Source organism: Numenius arquata, chromosome 3, assembly GCF_964106895.1.
Source record: "Numenius arquata chromosome 3, bNumArq3.hap1.1, whole genome shotgun sequence".
Lineage (NCBI taxonomy): Eukaryota > Metazoa > Chordata > Aves > Charadriiformes > Scolopacidae > Numenius > Numenius arquata.
In genome coordinates, this window is record NC_133578.1 from 44,302,389 (window position 1) to 44,321,319 (window position 18,931).

Sequence of the window (18,931 nt, forward strand, 5' to 3'; positions counted from 1 at the left end):
TTATGGAATACTCCACTACTTGTAGCTTTTTAACACTAAACAAAAATTGAGATTAAATAGTGTATTTTTTGTTACCTGGTACTACATAATTTTCACTGTTCTAAATTGCTGGAAATACTTATTTTAAAAAAACCCAACTTCCTACATAAAACCACTGTGTGTGATTCCTATGAAACTTGAATCCTGAGATGCATCCTGAACTTTCTACCCCACTACATAATAGCATCCTGTAAGCCTCATTAAAAAATATTTGATTTTTTTTTTGTGATTTGAAGGACTTATCAAAAGGCGATTTTCTTTTTTAGTGAAAACAAAACAATACCCCACCTCCACAAACCAAACAAAAAAAACTCTTCCTTTCTCTGCTGTCTCTAAAGTTGGAGACTGTAAGTCAACAGTAACATATAGTTAGAGCAAGCAACAAGTATTAAAATTTCTTGAAAAAATATTTTGTGTATATTGGAACATTCCCTGTGTGGATATAGCAACAGCTACTGAAAAAAAACAAGTCTGGAGAAAGAAAATAGTGCAAGTTCTCCATTTGTAGGAAGGAGTTGTTTCACATGAAAATTTCTAACTTCTGTTAAATCTGTTTCAAACAAACAAAAAACCAAAGCAATAAAGCAGTCAGCTATAGAAAGTGTATTTTAGCTGCATTTAAAACCAAACACAATTGTACTCTGCTGTAATTCTTGTGGGGTTTATTGGTTATGTTTATGATATGCACTGGAACCATTCAAAACAGGCTATTTTTTAACTGTTTCATATCTAACACAGCGTCTGGTGCCAGAACAGAAATTCTGAAAGAGCAGCAGCCCCAAGCTGTTCAGCTCAGCTCTCCCCCAACCAGGGACACTGGGCTCTGCCGCAGAACCAGCTCTGCAAGATTTGTGAGCCGCTTGCCCAGAGCCTCCTACTGCTCACACAACAGGTCAGTCTGCAGTTGCTGCCCGTGTCAATCCCCTTGACAGACAGTCTTTCATAAAAATGTAACCACTTATTAGAGGAGGTACTTGAACAAGAAGAGGAATTTGTTTTATTGGATCTGGTAAATGTTTTATTTCTTTCGGAATGCTACAAGAGAAGAAAACTTCTCATTTGCTTTAAGCATGTCTGACATTATTGGACTAAGAGCATTCCTAGTTGTGTTCCCAAATTTAATTTGGACAGGCTACAGGATTTTTAATGGCTATATGTCGCTTTTGCCATCTAAGTTGGAGATTAATTTCTAAGCATCCTGTGGAAGTGGCTCCCCTACAATATTGCATTAGTATGGGACGCCTTTAGACTCTCTGCACACAGAATGGGAGGTAGAGAACCTGTGGGGTGTGTGCTATTGCAGTTTTTCATGAATTATGTCCAGTTCTGCACTGAAATACAACCTCGGAGACTTGTTGCTGGGTTGAATGTCATGGGTGACGTTCTGCACAGTGCTTCTAAGACAAGGCCTGAGCTGCATCTCTGTGCTTAAGTTGGAGGAAGGTGGCCTGAAGGCTCTCCTGGGACCCAGAATAACTTCAGGTATTCTATAGTCTATTACTGGGTGTAACATCTCGTTTCCCAAGTCACTCCTTGTACGTGGCTTCCTCCTTAAAGTAAGGATTTTTAGGAGGTGAAAGTAGCTGTTCTCAGTCTCATCAGCTTGGGATGTGTTCTTTGTTCATTAACCTCCTTGCTAAATTGGAAACTTTAACCAGCAGGCAAGAATTTTCTTAATTAAAAAAAACTAGTAAGGGAGTAGGTGATCTAGAGGTATGCAAAGACAGCCCATGCTCCAAATTATTTTAAGGTTTTTAAAAGTGCTGACTAATTTAGAGGACAGGACAGTGCTTGTCACGAAGGACATGTAGTGTTCTGTTTTGATAGAATTTAGCAAAACGTTTTGGAGAGTTAGAGACCAGTACAGGTTGGGGGCTGACCTGCTGGAGAGCAGCTCTGAGGAAAAAGACCTGGGAGTCCTGGTGGACAACAGGATGACCATGAGCCAGCAATGTGCCCTTGTGGCCAAGAAGGCCAATGGCATCCTGGGGTGCATCAGGAAGAGTGTGACCAGCAGGTTGAGGGAGGTCATCCTGCCCCTCTGCTCTGCCCTGGTGAGGCCCCATCTGGAGCACTGGGACCAGTTCTGGGCTCCCCAGTTCAAGAAGGACAGGGAACTGCTGGAGAGGGTACAGCAGAGGGCTACAAAGATGATGAGGGGCCCGGAGCATCTCTCTTATGAGGAGAGGCTGAGGGACTTGGGTCTTTTTAGTCTGGAGAAGAGAAGACTGAGGGGGGATCTGATCAATGCTTATATATACTTAAAGGGTGGGTGTCAAGAGGATGGGGCTGGTCTTTTTTCAGTGGTGCCCAGTGACAGGACAAGAGGAAATGGGCACAAACTTGAATGTAAGAAGTTCCACCTAAAGATGAGGAGGAACTTCTTTCCTGTGAGGGTGGCAGAGCCCTGGAAGAGGCTGCCCAGAGAGGTGGTGAAGTCTCCTTCTCTGGAGACATTCAAACCCCCCGTGGACATGTTCCTGTGCAACCTCCTCTAGATGGACCTGCTTTGGCAGGGGGTTGGACTAGATGTTCTCCAGAGGTCCCTACCAATCCCATATCATTCTGTGATTCTGTGACCTGCAAGCATTTCCCATAAGACTTAATTCTACCCCACCCTGTTCCTCTGTCACAGCACAGATCTGCGTTTGACAGCCAGAAACAGTAACTGGCAGCTTACCTATCAAAAAAAAAAAGGCATCTGTATTGTATGGAACACGGGTATTAATAATAGTAGGCCCTGACTGATTACTCTGTGTGACTGGGTTAGTGGTAGCTGAAGTGCAATGTGAATCTGAGATAGGTTACATGATGCCTGTTGCTGTTTTTGTTTCCTAGAGAAGGGATGGATAGGAACTACCTTCTGCTAATTATAAAAAGTGCAAGGGGAAGGAGTAAATCCTAAATGCAAATAGGAGTGTGTTTTGCACAGTTTCCTTTCCAATGTATATTTCTGCTGATATTTAAAATTTGTTGTTAACGTCCAGAAAGGCAACAGTGTACCATCTAAAGGGTCTTACTTTTCAACCTTGTCCTTCGATATAGCATTTTACCTGCTGAACAGGAGAGTACATGCCTGGATGCAGCATGTTGCTTTTTAGTCCTTCTCTGCAGAAGTGGGTCTTTTCTCACTTGGCCATTTGGACTTGCCTCTGGCTGCAGCTTTCTTACCTGCATATCAATAGACAGAGATTCATAGATACTCCAGCTTTTAATCAAAACATCCTTTCTTCTAACTCCCCTGTATACAGAGATGTATTGTTTTATATGTAACTTTTTGGTGGTGGTTGTTTTTACTGTTGTTCTAGTTTGCTTTGCACTGAATCACTGTCTGTATGAATGTAACTTAATTATATTTATTTGAGAGTATAGCATGAGAAGAAGAAAATAATTTGTTTTCCTTTTAAGATTGCATCCACCCACAAGTTCAGCTTCAGAAAAGTCACTTGTGCCTGCTCAGGATCCTGAACGATCACTAACAGAATACATCCATCGCTTAGAGGTTATCCAGCAAAGACTAGGGGGTGCACAACCAGGTAAGAACAACCTTGTTACTCCTCACAGCTGCCAGCAGTCTGGGCTGCTTTTTGCAAGGTTCTTCCTACATGTTGCCTATAACACTTAAAGCATGTAAAGAGCATCATTTTAATAATTATAATTATTGGGGGGAGGGGAGGGGGAGAAAAAATTAAGCAAGTGTCGTGGTTTTGACCGGATTGACCAATCAGAATGACAGATGGCCCCTCCCTCCCCCCCCCTAAGGAAAAGAGAGGAGAGGAAGAGATAAAAGAGATTTATGAGTTTAGAAAAAACTAAACTACTTTAATGAAAATATTAATAAATAATGAAATAATAAATAATAAGAAAAAAAGAAAAAAGAAAAAAGTATACAGTATATAAAAAAAACATATCAAGCTTCCAAGATGACGATGACGTCACCAGCAGGCACAGGGAAAAGTCCCAGACTGGACTCGGTGATGGACAGGAGCTGGATTCCAGATCTGGAGTCAGGAATGCTCGGATCAGGATCAAAGGCAGACGAACAGACAGGGTCCTCCTCGGACGTCGGCCATTGAAGGAAGAGAGTTGACCCTTTGATCCCTCAGCTTTTATACGGAGCATGGGGCAGATGGGATGGAATACCCTGTTGGTCAGGTTTGGGTCACCTGTCCTGCCCCCTCCTCCCCACAGGTGTGACCCCTCCACGCTTTTCTGCTTCCGACCCTCCAATGGGGCAAATAACAAAGCTACCTGACCTTGGCTGTTACAGCAGTAAGTATAAGCGAGGGCCTCTCTGCACAGCATTCCTTGGTATAATCCGGTCTTATCACTGTGAGAGTGAACAGTTTCTGAACAATATGCTGTTAATTTCAGAGTTTAGTTAGTTAGAAGAGGCCCAGCTACAAAGCAAAATTACTGAACAGAAAATTCATTCTGTTTTTACCCCAAACCAGGACAGCAAGTCTCTGAAATGAAACCTTTTTATAAATCATATCTAAAACTAGTCAAAGTGAAGCATTGCTCAAAATAAGTTCTTAGTGAAATGCTTCAGAGATAAGGCTGAATAATTTCACATGATTTCCAACCCCTCCTGTTATCAAGTCTAAATAAGCAAATATTGCAGTTCAAATGAGGTTGTCTATAGAGTTAATTTGCTTTAAAGTCAAAGAGAACCATTGTAATAGCTGAGCAGGGCTTTCTCTGCAGCACAAACCGTAATACTTTCCTCCTTTACTGCTTCCTTATATTCCATAGCAGATCTAAAAAATATTTAAATTGGAGGCTGGTAAAAGCCATCTAGTTCTAAGATTGATTGAAGAGCATACACAGGATTGTAGTGGCACTTATCTTTGTTATCATAAACACTGCCAACTAATTTCTAGACTGAGTTTACTTTGTCTAATCTTCTAGTTACTCGCTCTTGTTATGTTTTAGTTAAATCATAGGAATTCCATGTCCAAAGGAATAATTTATAAACTGTCATCATGTCATCCTCAAATCATCTATCAAGATATAATTAGATGTGTTTTCTAATGTTTTGCTATTTTTGAGACTCATGTCTAAGCCTTCTCCAGTGTATTAGTATCTCTGGATTATGAAAACAGAGCTGGACTTGCGGCTGCTGCGTTATTTCTGCTAGACCAAATACGCAGATAACTTGTTCCCTGTTAATATGTGTAACCATTCTGTTGCAGGGGCAGACTCCTGCTGTCTCTTTTCCCCACTGCAGGGCAGCAACATAAATCAAACAGCAACGTAGCATTTATATGCACGTGCACACAGAGCCTGTCCACACAGCCCGTGCCGTGGCTACGTCAGGGGAAGTCACGCTCCTGCATGCCAATCCCAGCAGGTGGCTGGGGGAGGGCACCCACGTTAGCTGAAATCACTGACAGGGATGAGATCGTGATGACCGTGGTCCACATCTGGGTATAACACATAGCTTCATCTAGGCCGAGGAAGCACAAAGCTCCAGCGCTGCCTCCTCTGTGGAGGCTCCTGAGTAGCCTGCTGACAGCTATTCCTCCAAGGTCTTTAGAGCATCTTCACCCATCCAGGTTTATGTTGCTAGTTTCCTGGTCTGAGCTAATATGGGCCACCAGGTGAGATAACGCCATTGATGTTTTCATCCAACCTTTATCCCTGTCACCTGCTATTGCTGGTTCCTTCCCCATGTTACTTCTGGCTGCTCATCCAGACAATCAATTTACTTTGTCATGCTACCTTAGGGTCAGTATGGTCCTTGATCTCTAGGCAAGCACCGATTACTTTCTTCCACCAACCACCGCTCCTGGCTTCCCATAATTTCAGCCAAAAGCTGGAAAGATTACAAGGTAGATATTTGGCTGTGGCACTATGGGAGGGCCACGTGGATTTCTTCACACATTGCACATGCACATCTTAGGTTTCTTTCAGCTAAGCCCATTGTCAGCTGCTGTTTCCCGGGCAGATTTGCCTCCTGTAGTTGTCTTCAGCCTTTGCCCGAAGATGTGTCGCTCTGTAGTGATTGTGCCAAGATGAGAAAAATATTCGACCATATCTGGAAAATCTCTGCCAGTCACCAGTACTCTTACTGCTGGTCAGCAGATCATTTCTGTGGTGATTTTTATGGGAGAAGAGGTGGAGATTAAATCCCTGATCACATTATTAAATAGTGAGTCTTGGCCCTGCAGTCATTGCAGATGCTCATTTAAATAGCCTCTACTGCACTGGCTCCTCAGCAGCACCAGGTTTGAACATTTAATCTATGTTGTAGAGGTGCTGCATTGTTTTCACTTGGCTCTCCACAATCTATAAAAGGCATCATTAATTGTGACTACTGACTTTACTGCTTTTGGAAAAATAATGACAAGTTAATTTCTGAGACAATTTTTTATGATTGCATGTGGCGTTCCTAACAAGTTTTTAGCGTTAACTTTGAAAAATTAAGCTTTAAAATGATGTGTTTCTCTATAAAGAGAGGAATCTTGGCTTTGTCAACATTCACAGGAGCCTGGCATAGCTGGGCAACAGCTCTGGGGAAAGTCTAAAACACTGCCTGTTTTCTGGTGCTCTGAGTTGATCTAATTAAAACAAAAAAAAAGTTTAAAAAACAAACAAACAAAAAAGGCTAGCTTTGCTTACAAATCCTAGTCTTGCTAGTATCACTAAATTCAACAGCTACAGTGACAGTTCCACATGGGAACTATGATACCGTTCTCAGCAGGATTTTACCTAGAAACCTTAATACAGTGACTTTGTGGGTTTTTCTTCAAGTAGTGCACTTGTTTATGGCAGATAAAGATAGATAAACAAATTTTAGAATTGAAACATTTCTTAGAAATAAGGTGTTTTGCTTTATGCTAGGTATTCTACAACTGGGACACCATTAATAGCAATTTTGTGGAAAGTGTGTATTGGTTTTGTAATTTTCATGTTCCCAGAATGATGATGTCAGGAATTACAGAATGATGTTGCAACCTTTAGAACAGTGCTATGAGCAAAACGATTTCCCAGTTTCTAATGAACTTTACAACGCCTACTGAGTGACAAGATGTTGTCCAGCAACAGGATGCATATTGAATCATTGCAAGAGTGGTAGAGTTTGAACTGAGCAACTGCGTTGCTGTGTGTCAAGTAGGCCTGCGGCTGAGCGCTGGTCTTAATGTGTGAGTGTTCACTTTGGCAGGTGTGAGCTTTCAAATCTTGTTTCGTATTGTTCCTAGGTGGTTTATGAAAACGGTAATTGCTTTCAGCGTAGCTCATGTGAAGCACATTGAGGAAATTATATGCTGCTAACTGCACCAAGTTGCTTCATAACACAAACAGTTTTCTAATATCCATTTGTTTTATTTCAATTTAGGACAAGTTCCAGGCCCACCTCGCCAGAAACACATGAAAAAGTGACGATAACACTTCTGAAATCTGTACTGTGAACCTCCCTGAGTTATTGCTTCCTTCTGAGTTGGTCCATGCTGAATGGAGGCAGTTGTGATCTCTTCTGCAACTGAATAATGGGCAGTGCTTTTGCATCAGATTTTTATGACTTTTATTATATTTTAGTACTTTAAGAGGAAATTACTTTTCATTAAGAACAATATTTTACATTCTCATGTGAAATTACTACTACATTAACAGCTGAAGCGTGCCTGCGCCACTGTATTGTAAGTTGCAAAGTGTCCCTTTGGTGTTTATTTTTCTATAGTGTATAGCTGGATTCCTTGAAAAAAAAAGTTATTAAAATGGCATTTTATTAGTGAATTCTTACATTGTATGGTTATTTGTTTCCACCTTACCTATTTACTTATTGGCGGTTCCTAAAATTGTTTGGGTTTTAATAGCATCATTCTTACAAAACAGCTAAAATACTCTCCCAAATATCAAAGATACATACAGCCTTCCGTGAATTTAGGATTTGCTCTTCTGGTTTTACATTAAATAAGTCCTTCCTCAGTCTTTCTCACCACGCTCCCATTCAGCATCAAGCCACCGCTCCTTCAGCTCTTCTGCCATTGAGCTATGCATGCATCAGCTATTTGGTCTGACTGAATTCATGCAATATAATTCATCTGTGCTGGCTTGGGAAGTCAAATGCATGTTAGATTTCCCTCCAGTGTGACCTTCACCCATCAGACTGATCTGTCCAGCCATGAACTTGACTCAGTATCAGAGCTGTCCTTCAGTTTCCTTTGGTGTTCCCTCTGGGGACAGGGACGAGCTGAGCTTTGGGGAGGGAATTATCTTGATGTTCAACATATGGTATTTCCATACGGTACAAGATGTCTGCCCTTACTGCACGTCGGGTTTGTCCTGTTTGGTGTGTCCCCTCCACCCTACTTCAAGTAACAGTTTGGGCAGGGGCGTGAGCCAACACAAGCAGGACGCAGGAACAACCAGAAAACCATGGATTAAAGGCAAAGAACAAATTTAATCTCAATACCTCATGGATCGGGGAACCTCTGAAGCAGCACCTGGGCAGAGGCAGGCAAGCAAGGGATGCAGGCTCTGCAGAGTGAGACGGAGTCCTTATTGGCAAGAGAGTCCTTGTTAGCAAGGGAGGGAGACAGCGAGAGAGCTCCCACTTGCTGTTCGGGCCTGTATTTCAAGGATTCCGGCAGAGCTGTGCTTTGATCTCTTCAACAGCAGGGCAGGAATCTTGGGCATGCTCAATAAGGTGCCCCTGAGACCATCCCAGGCCTACGTTATCTAAGTGCAGATGTTCTACTTGTTGAGTGTTATCCTATAAGGGTAACAAGTCCTTGGTGGAAGGGGGGATCTTAAAGAAATCTCCTTTAGGTTGTATATTGAATCACTGGAAACAAATAGGAGGGGGCCCCCTCATGGGGAAACAACTGATTGAATATTTTAATAATTGGTGACTGTTATATATTTTAGAAGATCAAGAAAAATGGCCAAGGAATGGAACGTTAAAATATAACACAATTTTACATCTTATGTTATTTTGTAGAAGGGAAAAACAAATGGGATGAAGTACCATATGTAGATTTGTTTTTCACTTTAAGAAACCACCCAGAGTGGCAGAAGGATTGTGGGCAAACTCCACAGGACCCTATGGTCCTGGCACTGGAAAAAGAAAGAGGGAATAAAAACCTGAGGAGATATTGTTCTGCATGTAGCATTGGGAAAATATGTCTCAAATGTGAGAGGGAGCAGGATGATTTAGTGTTAGCGGTGGCCCCAAGACAAAGGGGAGAGAAGAAGATTTGGGCCAGGAGGGTGACGATGAAGACGGGGGAAGGGCAAGAGGAAGTGAAGCCACAGCTGGGAGAGTGAAGGGCAGTTTGAGGGGGCAGAGGGATTTAGCCCAATTGCAGGCAGAACCAGGGGTAGACAGGAGAGGGTTATTTGGCGCCATTGAGACAGGGAGTCGGAAATAACGGTCCGGTAACAGTAAAGGTACCATTCTCAATACCGAACCTGTGGTCATGGAAGCAAACAGCAGGAGTTTACAGGGAAGATCTGGAGAAAGTGGCTAAGGTATTTGAGACTATTATTAGAACTCAGGGCTCTGACTGGAATGATCTGCAGGTGATTTTGGAAACATTACTGGACAGCACAGAGAAAAGCATGGTATTGAGTGTAGCCTGGAAACAGGCAGAAGGGGACACACGCTAATGGGGATTTGCAGGGAACGGTAGATCAGAATTTTCCTACTACGGTCCTGGGGTGGGACCCTAATCAACTGGGACCCCGGGGACTCTTAACCAGGTATCAGAGATGGTTGCTATTTGGAATAAGACATGCTATGCCAAAAGCAGTTAATTGGTCAAAATTGTATTTATGGAATGGCTAAAGAATACTGCTAGGACACATATGAACCTGGACCCCGATAAGCCGGAAGAGACTGTGCAATTAGCCTCTATTTTTATGGGACAATCTGCCCCAGATAAACGAAAGAAACTCCAAAAGTTAGAAGGAGCAGATTCGAGGGATCTGGGAAAACCATTGGAGGTGGTTTGGATGGTCTATAATAACAGAGAAAAGGAGAGGGAGACCAGCCAGGCCCACAGGGAGAATCAAAGAGAGGGGAGATCAATTGCCACATTGACTGGAGTTGCTCTGGGAGGAGTGAATGGGACCCGGGGAGGTAGAGGAGGCTACAGAGGAATTGGGAGTGGGAGGGGAACTCATTTGGCAGAAGATGAGTGTGCAATCTGCAAAGAACAAGGACATTGGAAAAACAAGTGCCCAAGGCTCGATCCTGCAGGCCGTCAAGATGATGGGTTTAGAATCCTAAGGAGAACCGGGGGAGTCATCCCCAGCCGAACCCCTTCTTACATTAGAGCTGGGGAAAGATAAGATAGCTCCAGTGTCAACTAAAAATTCTACTTATTCTCTACTTAATACTTGTTAAGGGAGCCTTGACTGTGAGACTGTAAGTGTTGTTGGTGCTACAGGGAAACAGCAAAATTGGCCCTTTTTGAGACCTCTAAAATTTAAGCTGGGAAAGCACTGGATGGTTCACCAATTCCTATATATGCCTGAATGTCCAGTGCCCCTCATGGGGAGGGATTTGTTGAGTAAATTGGATGCACAAATAACTTTTAAGGAAGGACAAGTAAAACTGTTGATACCAGAATCAAAGGCTGTGAAAGCGAGAATTTTTATGTTACAGAATGTGCAATGAAAGGGGGAGGAAAATCCAGTGGAGGTGGAGGATGCAGTAATACCTCTGGTCTGGGCCAACAAAGTTCCAGGACAATCAAAACTGGCAGATCCGGTAAAGATCATTCTGAAACCAGGAGCCAGATGGGTAAGGCAAAACCAACATCCTATCAAACTGGAAGAAAAGGTTTAGAAGGGTTAATGACAAAATTTTTAAATTACAGATTACTGGTAGAATGTGAGTCAGAATATAACGCTCCAATTTTGCCGGTGAAAAAGCAGACTGGTACAGATTATAGGCTAGTTCAGGATTTAAGAGCTATAAATCAGATTACCCAAGATATACATCTAGTAGTAGCCAACCTGTATACTGTGTTAGCATCTCTGAGAGGAATATAAGCGGTTTATGGTCCTTGATCTTAAGGATGCTTTCTTCTGCATAGCGCTAGATAAAAGCGGCCTGGCAATATTTGCTTTTGAATGGGAAGGTCCTGCAACCAGATGCAAAACGCGACTCACCTGGACTGTATTGTCCCAAGGGTTCAAGAATAGTCCAACAATATTTGGAAATCAATTGGCAAAATACTCCAATACGAGGATGACATTCTAGTGGCAGCAGAACCCAAGAAAACTGTTTCCAGATTACTCTAGGCCTACTGAATTTCTTGGGCCAAGGGGGTTACCGTGTGTCTAAAGGGAAGGCCCAGATAGGAAAAAAAGTAGTAATCTATTTGGGATTTGAGATTCTACGAGGACAACAAAGATTAGGAACTGACAGAAAGGAGGCAATCTGTCAAACTCCAGAGCCTAGAACTGTTTGGGACCTGAGAGCATTCCTGGGTGTGACTGGATGGTGTCGGTTGTGGATTACCCAGTTATGGACTATTGGTAAAGCCCCTGTACGAAGCCTTAAAAGGATCTACAGAGAAACATTTACTGACTCATTACATTGAATGTCAAACAATGTGCAGAGAACTGAAGAAAGCATTGACGTCAGCCCCTGCACTGGGATTATAGGATTTATCCAAGCCCTTTGAACTGTTTGTGCACGAGCACCAACATCTCGCCTTGGGAGTGTTAGTTCAAAAGTTGGGGACTTGACTTGAAAATGACTGGTGGGGTATTTTTCTAAACAATTGGACAATGTGAGCCAGAGGCGGCCTGGGTGTCTACGAGCTGTCGCAGTCACTGTCCTCTTGATCCAGGAGGCCAGGAAGCTAGCTCTTGGACAAAAGATCACTGCGTTTGTCCTACACAGTCCCCCGACCCGGAACCAAACGGGGGGCATCGGCTATCACCAAGCTGTGTGCTCAAATATCAAGTTGTTTTATTGGACCAAGATGTGGAGCTGAACACCACCACCACCCTAAACCCAGCTATGTTTCTGAGTTCTGAGGTGAAAGATGATGAACAATTATATAATGACTGCTTGCAAAATATTGAGCAGGTGTATTCCAGCAGAGAAGACCTCAAGGATGAACTACTGTGTAATCCAGAATTAGAGCTATTCAAAGATGGGAGCAGTTTAGTTTGAGAAGGGAAATGGATGGCTGGATACGCAGTTGTCCCAACTAGGGGGGTAATAAAAGCGGAGGCCCTGCCCATAAGCACATCAGCCCTGAAGGCAGAACTGATTGCGTTACAACAAGCCCTGAAGATAGCTGAACGTCTGGACAGATTCCAAATATGCGTTTGGAGTGGTACAGTGGAACTGGCTGATGAAGTCGCAAAGCCACTTTCCATGATATTCGAAAAGTCATGGCAGTCAGGTGAAGTCCCTGCAGACTGGAAGAAAGGAAACATCACACCCATTTTTAAAAAGGGTAGAAAGGAGGACCCTGGGAACTACCGACCTGTCAGCCTCACCTCTGTGCCTGGGAAGATCATGGAGCAGATCCTTCTGGACACCATGCTTGGGCACATGGAGGACAGAGGGATGATTCAGGACAGCCAACATGGCTTTACTAGGGGGAAAGTCCTGCCTGACTAACCTAGTGGCCTTCTATGATGAAGTGACTAGGTCAGTAGACAAGGGGCGACCTATGGATGTGATCTATCTGGACTTCTGTAAGGCCTTTGACACGGTTCCTCACAACATCCTGCTTGCCAAATTGGAGGGATACGGATTTGATGGGTGGACGGTTCGGTGGATAAGGAATTGGCTGAATGGTCGCACCCAGAGGGTGGTACTCAATGGCTTTAAGTCCAGATGGAGAGCAGTGACAAGTGGTGTCCCTCAAGGGTCCGTCCTGGGACCAGTACTGTTTAACATTTTTATCAAAGACATAGAGGGATTGAGAGCACCATCAGCAAGTTTGCAGATGACACCAAGCTGTGTGGTGTTGTCGATACACCGGAGGGACGGGATGTCATTCAGAGGGACCTGGACAGGCTGGAGAGGTGGGCCCAGATGAACCTCATGAGGTTTAACAAAAGCAAGTGCAGGATTCTGCACCTGGGAAGAAACAATCCTCAGTATAAATACAGACTGGGGGATGAGGTATTAGAAAGCAGCCCTGAGGAAAGGGACTTGGGGGTGCTGATGGACGAGAAGCTGGACATGAGCAGGCAATGTGCTCTCGCAGCCCAGAAGGCCAATCACATCCTGGGCTGCATCAAAAGAAGCGTTGCCAGCAGATCCAGAGAGGTGATTCTGCCACTTTACTCTGCTCTGGTGAGACCTCACCTGGAGTACTGTGTGCAGGTCTGGAGCCCTCAATATAGAAAGGACATGGACCTGATGGAGCGGGTCCAGAGGAGGGCCACCAAAATGATCAGGGGGCTGGAGCACCTCTCCTATGAGGACAGACTGAGGGAGCTGGGGTTGTTTAGCTTGGAGAAAAGGAGGCTCTGGGGAGACCTCATAGCGGCCTTCCAGTACCTGAGGGGGGCCTACAGGAAGGCTGGGGAGGGTCTGTTTCCAAAGGCCTGTAGTGACAGGACGAGGAGCAATGGTTTTAAGTTGGAGAAGGGGAGATTTAGATTGGATATTAGGAAAAAGTTCTTTACCATGAGGGTGGTGGAACACTGGAACAGGTTGCCCAGGGAGGTGGTTGAGGCCCCTTCCCTTGAGATATTCAAGGTGAAGCTCGACGAGGCCCTGGGCAACTGGTCTAGTTGGGGGTGTCCCTGCTGACTGCGGGGAGGTCGGACTAGATGACCTTTGGAGGTCCCTTCCGGCCTGGACCAATCTATGAATCTATGTTCATGGGGTGATCTGGAAAGAGAAGGAATTATTATTAGCTCAGGGATCACCAATTAAACATAAGGAAGAAATTTTGCAACTTCTTCAAGATGTGCAAAAACCCAAAGAAGTGGCAATAATGCATTGCAAAGCTTACCAGTTGTCGTGTACGAAGAACCCCGTGGCAGCCACACTCTCTCAAGGCCCACCCCCAGCCGTGAGGGGAGAATCGGAAGAAAAAGGCAAAAAATCGTGGGTTGGGACAAAGGCAGTTTAACAGAACAGCAAAGGGAACAAGACAACAATAACAGTAACACAGAGGAATATACAACCACGTGGGATGGGATACCTGTGTCCCTCCCAGAGCCTGGGGAGAATTAACACTATCCCTCCTGGAACCAGGACACCAGTTTGGGCAAGCTGCAGTAAATGTGAGTAATCAACTGGCTGATAAAGCTGCTAAGGATGTGGCAGAACAAAGCATCCTTGCATTAGTACCAACCAACCAGATAGAACTACCAACAGTGAATGAAAGAGGTTGGTTAATAACCCCCAATAAGCAAGTTACTGTACCAAGGACAGTGATGATCAAGATAGTAAAGGAGAAACGTAAAGAAACACATTGGGGAAGTGAGGCCATGATTGATAGCCTCCGCAATCAGGTTATTAGTGTAAGAATGACTAAAATAATTAAATCTGTGACTGAAAGGTGTGCAATTTACCAGAAGAATAACCTGATGAACAGGAAAAGACCTCCTCCAGGAATAACCAAAAAGGGAAAAGTACCAGGGGGTTACTGGCAAATTGATTTTTCAGAATTACCAGGCAAAGTGGCTACAAATACTTGTTAGTCCAAGTGGATACCTTGTCAGGATGGCCAGAAGCTTTTCCTTGTTGCACCAACGAGTCAAGGGAAGTGGTTAAGATACTATTAAAAGAAGTAATTCTAAGGTTTGGGGTCCCAATAGGAATCTCATCAGACTGGGGTCCACATTTTGTAGCAGAAGTAATCCACAGGTTGAGCCAGGTCCTAGGAATTCAATGGGATCTACACACACACCATAGAAACCACAATCAAGTGGGTAGGTAGAAAGGATGAATCAAAGTTTGAAATGACAAATAAGCAAGATATGCCAGGAGACTTCTATGAAATGGCCAGAGGCACTCCCATTAGCACTTTTAAGGGCTAGGATACAACCAGGGTCTAATAATCCCAAATTTTAATAAACCTGAGAGCCAGAATAAAAATAACAAATGTTAAACGATCAGCCCATCAGCTGGATGATGCTTGTGAGTGTGAAGTAATGCTTTCTAGCCCAGCAGAAATCTCAGCGGCAGCCTTTTTAGCCCTGGGAGTCAGAGTTGCAATGAATTATCAGACAATGAAGAGACTAGCCTGTGCCTTAGTGAAAAATATCAATTATACTTCACAAGCGTTGTCGGCTATAGAAGAAGGTCAGCTTAGACAGGCCACTTCGGAGAATAGGGCAGCAATTGAACATTTGTTGTTGAGACATAATCATGGATGTGAAGAATTTCAAGGAATCTGTTGCTTCAAAACTGATAATTCTGAAATCATTGAAGGGAAAATTAAACAGACACATGATCTGACCACAGGAACTAAAGAAAGGGAAGGACTTGATTGGTCTTGGTTAACCAACTGGCTTCCAAACCTTGCATGGGTTAAACACCTATTGTCACTATTATTATGATAGTTTTCATAATTATCATATCTTGTCCAATGATCCAACGTCTACCACTAATCACCTCCTGTTGCGCTTGTCTATATAATCCTGAAGGTAAAAAATTTAACTATCCAATTCAGGTGAAAATCCCAAAGGATGAACTTTGGAAGTCTCAAAGGGGGGGATTTGTTACAATCAGGAACTGAGAGTCTAGCAGATATGTAAATGTGCGACTAAAAGGATTAAGGGCACCTTTCGCAGTTACTAGCAAGAACAAACAGCGAAGACTACCATCAGAAAGAATCAGTTTTACAAGCTAGTGGAGGAGTTGCAAAAAGCTTCTGCATCTATCTTTCTCAATCCACACAAAGGGTTATCAGCCACAGGGGTCAAAGAGCATGACAAACAGGACAACGCTCCAAGTCAAGGCCTCATATGGAAAGAATGACCAAGAGTTCACTGAGAGTTCTCTCCTGGGTGACCACTGAACACCAGTAGGGACCACCCAAGACCTTCCATGAAGGCCGTAATGGCCCTAATGCGTGTGTGCCAGGGTGATGTGAATATTACAATGAGTTCTGGGAAATGTAATGACTATGTATATTCTGTATAGATATAAGTCTCTGTGAATCTCGCATTTGGCAGACATTGGGTGGAGATATCCCCTGTGTTCCCGGTGCCAAATAAAGAGAATGCCTGCTTCTTAAGGCTACATTGGTGTTAAGAGGTTCATTCCCAATTTCGGTGACAATAGGAGAATGTGTTACCTGACTGGGCATAAATTTAAGAGGGCCGTGAACGAATGGTACCTGTTTTGGTAAGAAAGCTTGCCAAAAGTAACATAACTTGTCCAGAGTTCAAAACCAATTTGAACTGAATAAGTTAATGCTGGATCAGTGAGTGTATCATATTTCTTTTTAAAAATGCGATTGTAGGAGTCTTAACGCTAGCTGTGGCATTCTGTCAAACTGCACACTCTGAATTGTGCTGATGTCCTTTTTGTTTAGCATAGCATTAGTTTATTTTCTGTTTTAAATATTGTGCATTTCTAGACCAGAGTTCAAAACTGGCACTAAATCAAATTTGTAATTTCACACTCGCATGTGAACTGCACCCTTCCTTTTGACTTTGTGTTGTGGTTTTGACCGGATTGACCAATCAGAATGACAGATGGCCCCTCCCTCCCCCCCCCAAGGAAAAGAGAGGAGAGGAAGAGATAAAAGAGATTTATGAGTTTAGAAAAAACTAAACTACTTTAATGAAAATATTAATAAATAATGAAATAATAAATAATAAGAAGAAAAGAAAAAAAAAAGAAAAAAGTATACAGTATATACAAAACGGTATCAAGCTTCCAAGATGACGATGACGTCACCAGCAGGCACAGGGAAAAGTCCCAGACTGGACTCGGTGATGGACAGGAGCTGGATTCCAGATCTGGAGTCAGGAATGCTCGGATCAGGATCAAAGGCAGACGAACAGACAGGGTCCTCCTCGGACGTCGGCCATTGAAGGAAGAGAGTTGACCCTTTGATCCCTCAGCTTTTATACGGAGCATGGGGCAGATGGGATGGAATACCCTGTTGGTCAGGTTTGGGTCACCTGTCCTGCCCCCTCCTCCCCACAGGTGTGACCCCTCCACGCTTTTCTGCTTCCGACCCTCCAATGGGGCAAATAACAAAGCTACCTGACCTTGGCTGTTACAGCAGTAAGTATAAGCGAGGGCCTCTCTGCACAGCATTCCTTGGTATAATCCGGTCTTATCACTGTGAGAGTGAACGGTTTCTGAACAATATGCTGTTAATTTCAGAGTTTAGTTAGTTAGAAGAGGCCCAGCTACAAAGCAAAATTACTGAACAGAAAATTGGTTCTGTTTTACCCCAAACCAGGACACTTTGTAAGCAAGAGGGCTATTAGACCTTAGGGTCTCTGCTCATAAAGAGTACAGTAAATGACACTGCAAATCTAAATTAACGACCAGTTTTAAAATCTGGCACTTTTAGGTGGGCAATAGAAAGCACCTTTTAGAGGACAAAAGGTAAATTTTGTGTGTATATATTTAGTTTTGTGGCATGCCCTGGTGTTCATAGGTTGACACATCATAAGGATTGGTTCTGTTTCAAGTAAAATTGGCTTTGCAAAATTGGCTTTGCTTTTGCACATTTTTAAATCAATCTACAGGGCAATTAATATAACCCAAAGATTCACTCCTTTTAGGTCAGTCACTGATAGGGAGAAAATGATTCGAGCATTGCCTTAGTATGTACACAAAAGCCCTAGAAACAAACATTATTTTCTATTAGCCCTTTGTGCTTGATGCAAGCATACCAGAGTAGTGGTTTCTATGCATAGAAAAGTGTTTCCATGCATAGTCTACTTCATCCTTCTCAGAAATGAGGACTGTGAATGAAGTAAGGCTAGCTGTTAGCAAGTTACCTCTAGGCAACAAGAGCTATCAGTAACTTGATGTATTTGCTGATGAGGCTTCTCCAGCCATGCTCCTCCTCCACCACCTGTGGAAGCACTCTGCTGAATGGTAGGGCTCTTCCCCTGCCTCTGCCCAAGCCTCTGCAGGGCTTGTGTTCAGATGTGCATTCAGGTGGAACCTTTCCATGACAGTCAGTGCTGTATTGTATACCTGCCTCACCGCCTCCCTTCATAAAGACCTCTTATCCCACAAGCACTGCAGTAGCCCCTCTAAGCTATCCTCCTTGGGCATTCACCATTTCCAGAAACACAGGCAGGATGCTGGGGTAAGAGGCAGATGCTGCCGCCCCTCTTCAGAAACCTGCAGAGAAGAAATCAAGCCTGTCAGTCTTTCAGGATATGTGAGCTATAGTTAACGTGTTGTCTGTGGCTATGCTCCCATCAACTCCCTGGTTCCCAAAGAGACAGTTTTCTGAAGGACAGTGGAAGCACCGTGGCAGAAATGTTTCTGCCCAGCGTAGGGTGGTAGAGTTAAGTTTTGAACAGTGTGGCTTTCCAAGCACTGGTGTTGTGCGTCTATGCCCTCTGAAGTGCAGTTATACAGGATGCACGCTCTTGTGACATGTTGACCTCCGCAGCATGAGCAGAGAAATCAGAAACTGAAGCATTTTGGACTGCGGAGGGGAAGAAGAGAGATGGCAGGAGCAGAAGGAAAGTGAAAGAGAAGCAAAGACTGGTTGTAGGTAACAGGAACAGAAAGTGGCTGATTCTGTAAGTCATTTTGAAATTCGGAGTAATCTTCTCTGAATGGAGCATGAGTAGAGGTTCTCCCACAGCTGCAGTGACCTGGAATACCTGCTAATGCAAATGTCTGCCTGTCTCACTGAGCTATGCTACAGCATGCTATCGAGTCACATTTCACAATGCAAACGTGGTGCTGATAAACATGAATGCTGGCAAACAAATGCTATCCTATCTATTGCTGCCTGGA

At 43.6% G+C, this 18,931-nt stretch overlaps 1 protein-coding gene across 1 annotated transcript in view; it reads left to right on the forward strand.

Annotated features, from left to right (window-relative positions):
* The window catches only part of PCNT (pericentrin), a 125,930-nt gene extending 118,153 nt beyond the window's left edge, over positions 1-7,777 (forward strand). The window contains exons 52-54 of the mRNA XM_074145920.1: positions 778-931; positions 3,448-3,575; positions 7,382-7,777. Coding sequence (XP_074002021.1) covers positions 778-931; positions 3,448-3,575; positions 7,382-7,425 — 326 coding nt within the window. The 3' untranslated portion in view covers positions 7,426-7,777. The remainder of the gene's footprint in view (positions 1-777; positions 932-3,447; positions 3,576-7,381) is intronic.
* Positions 7,778-18,931: the final 11,154 nt, after the last annotated feature.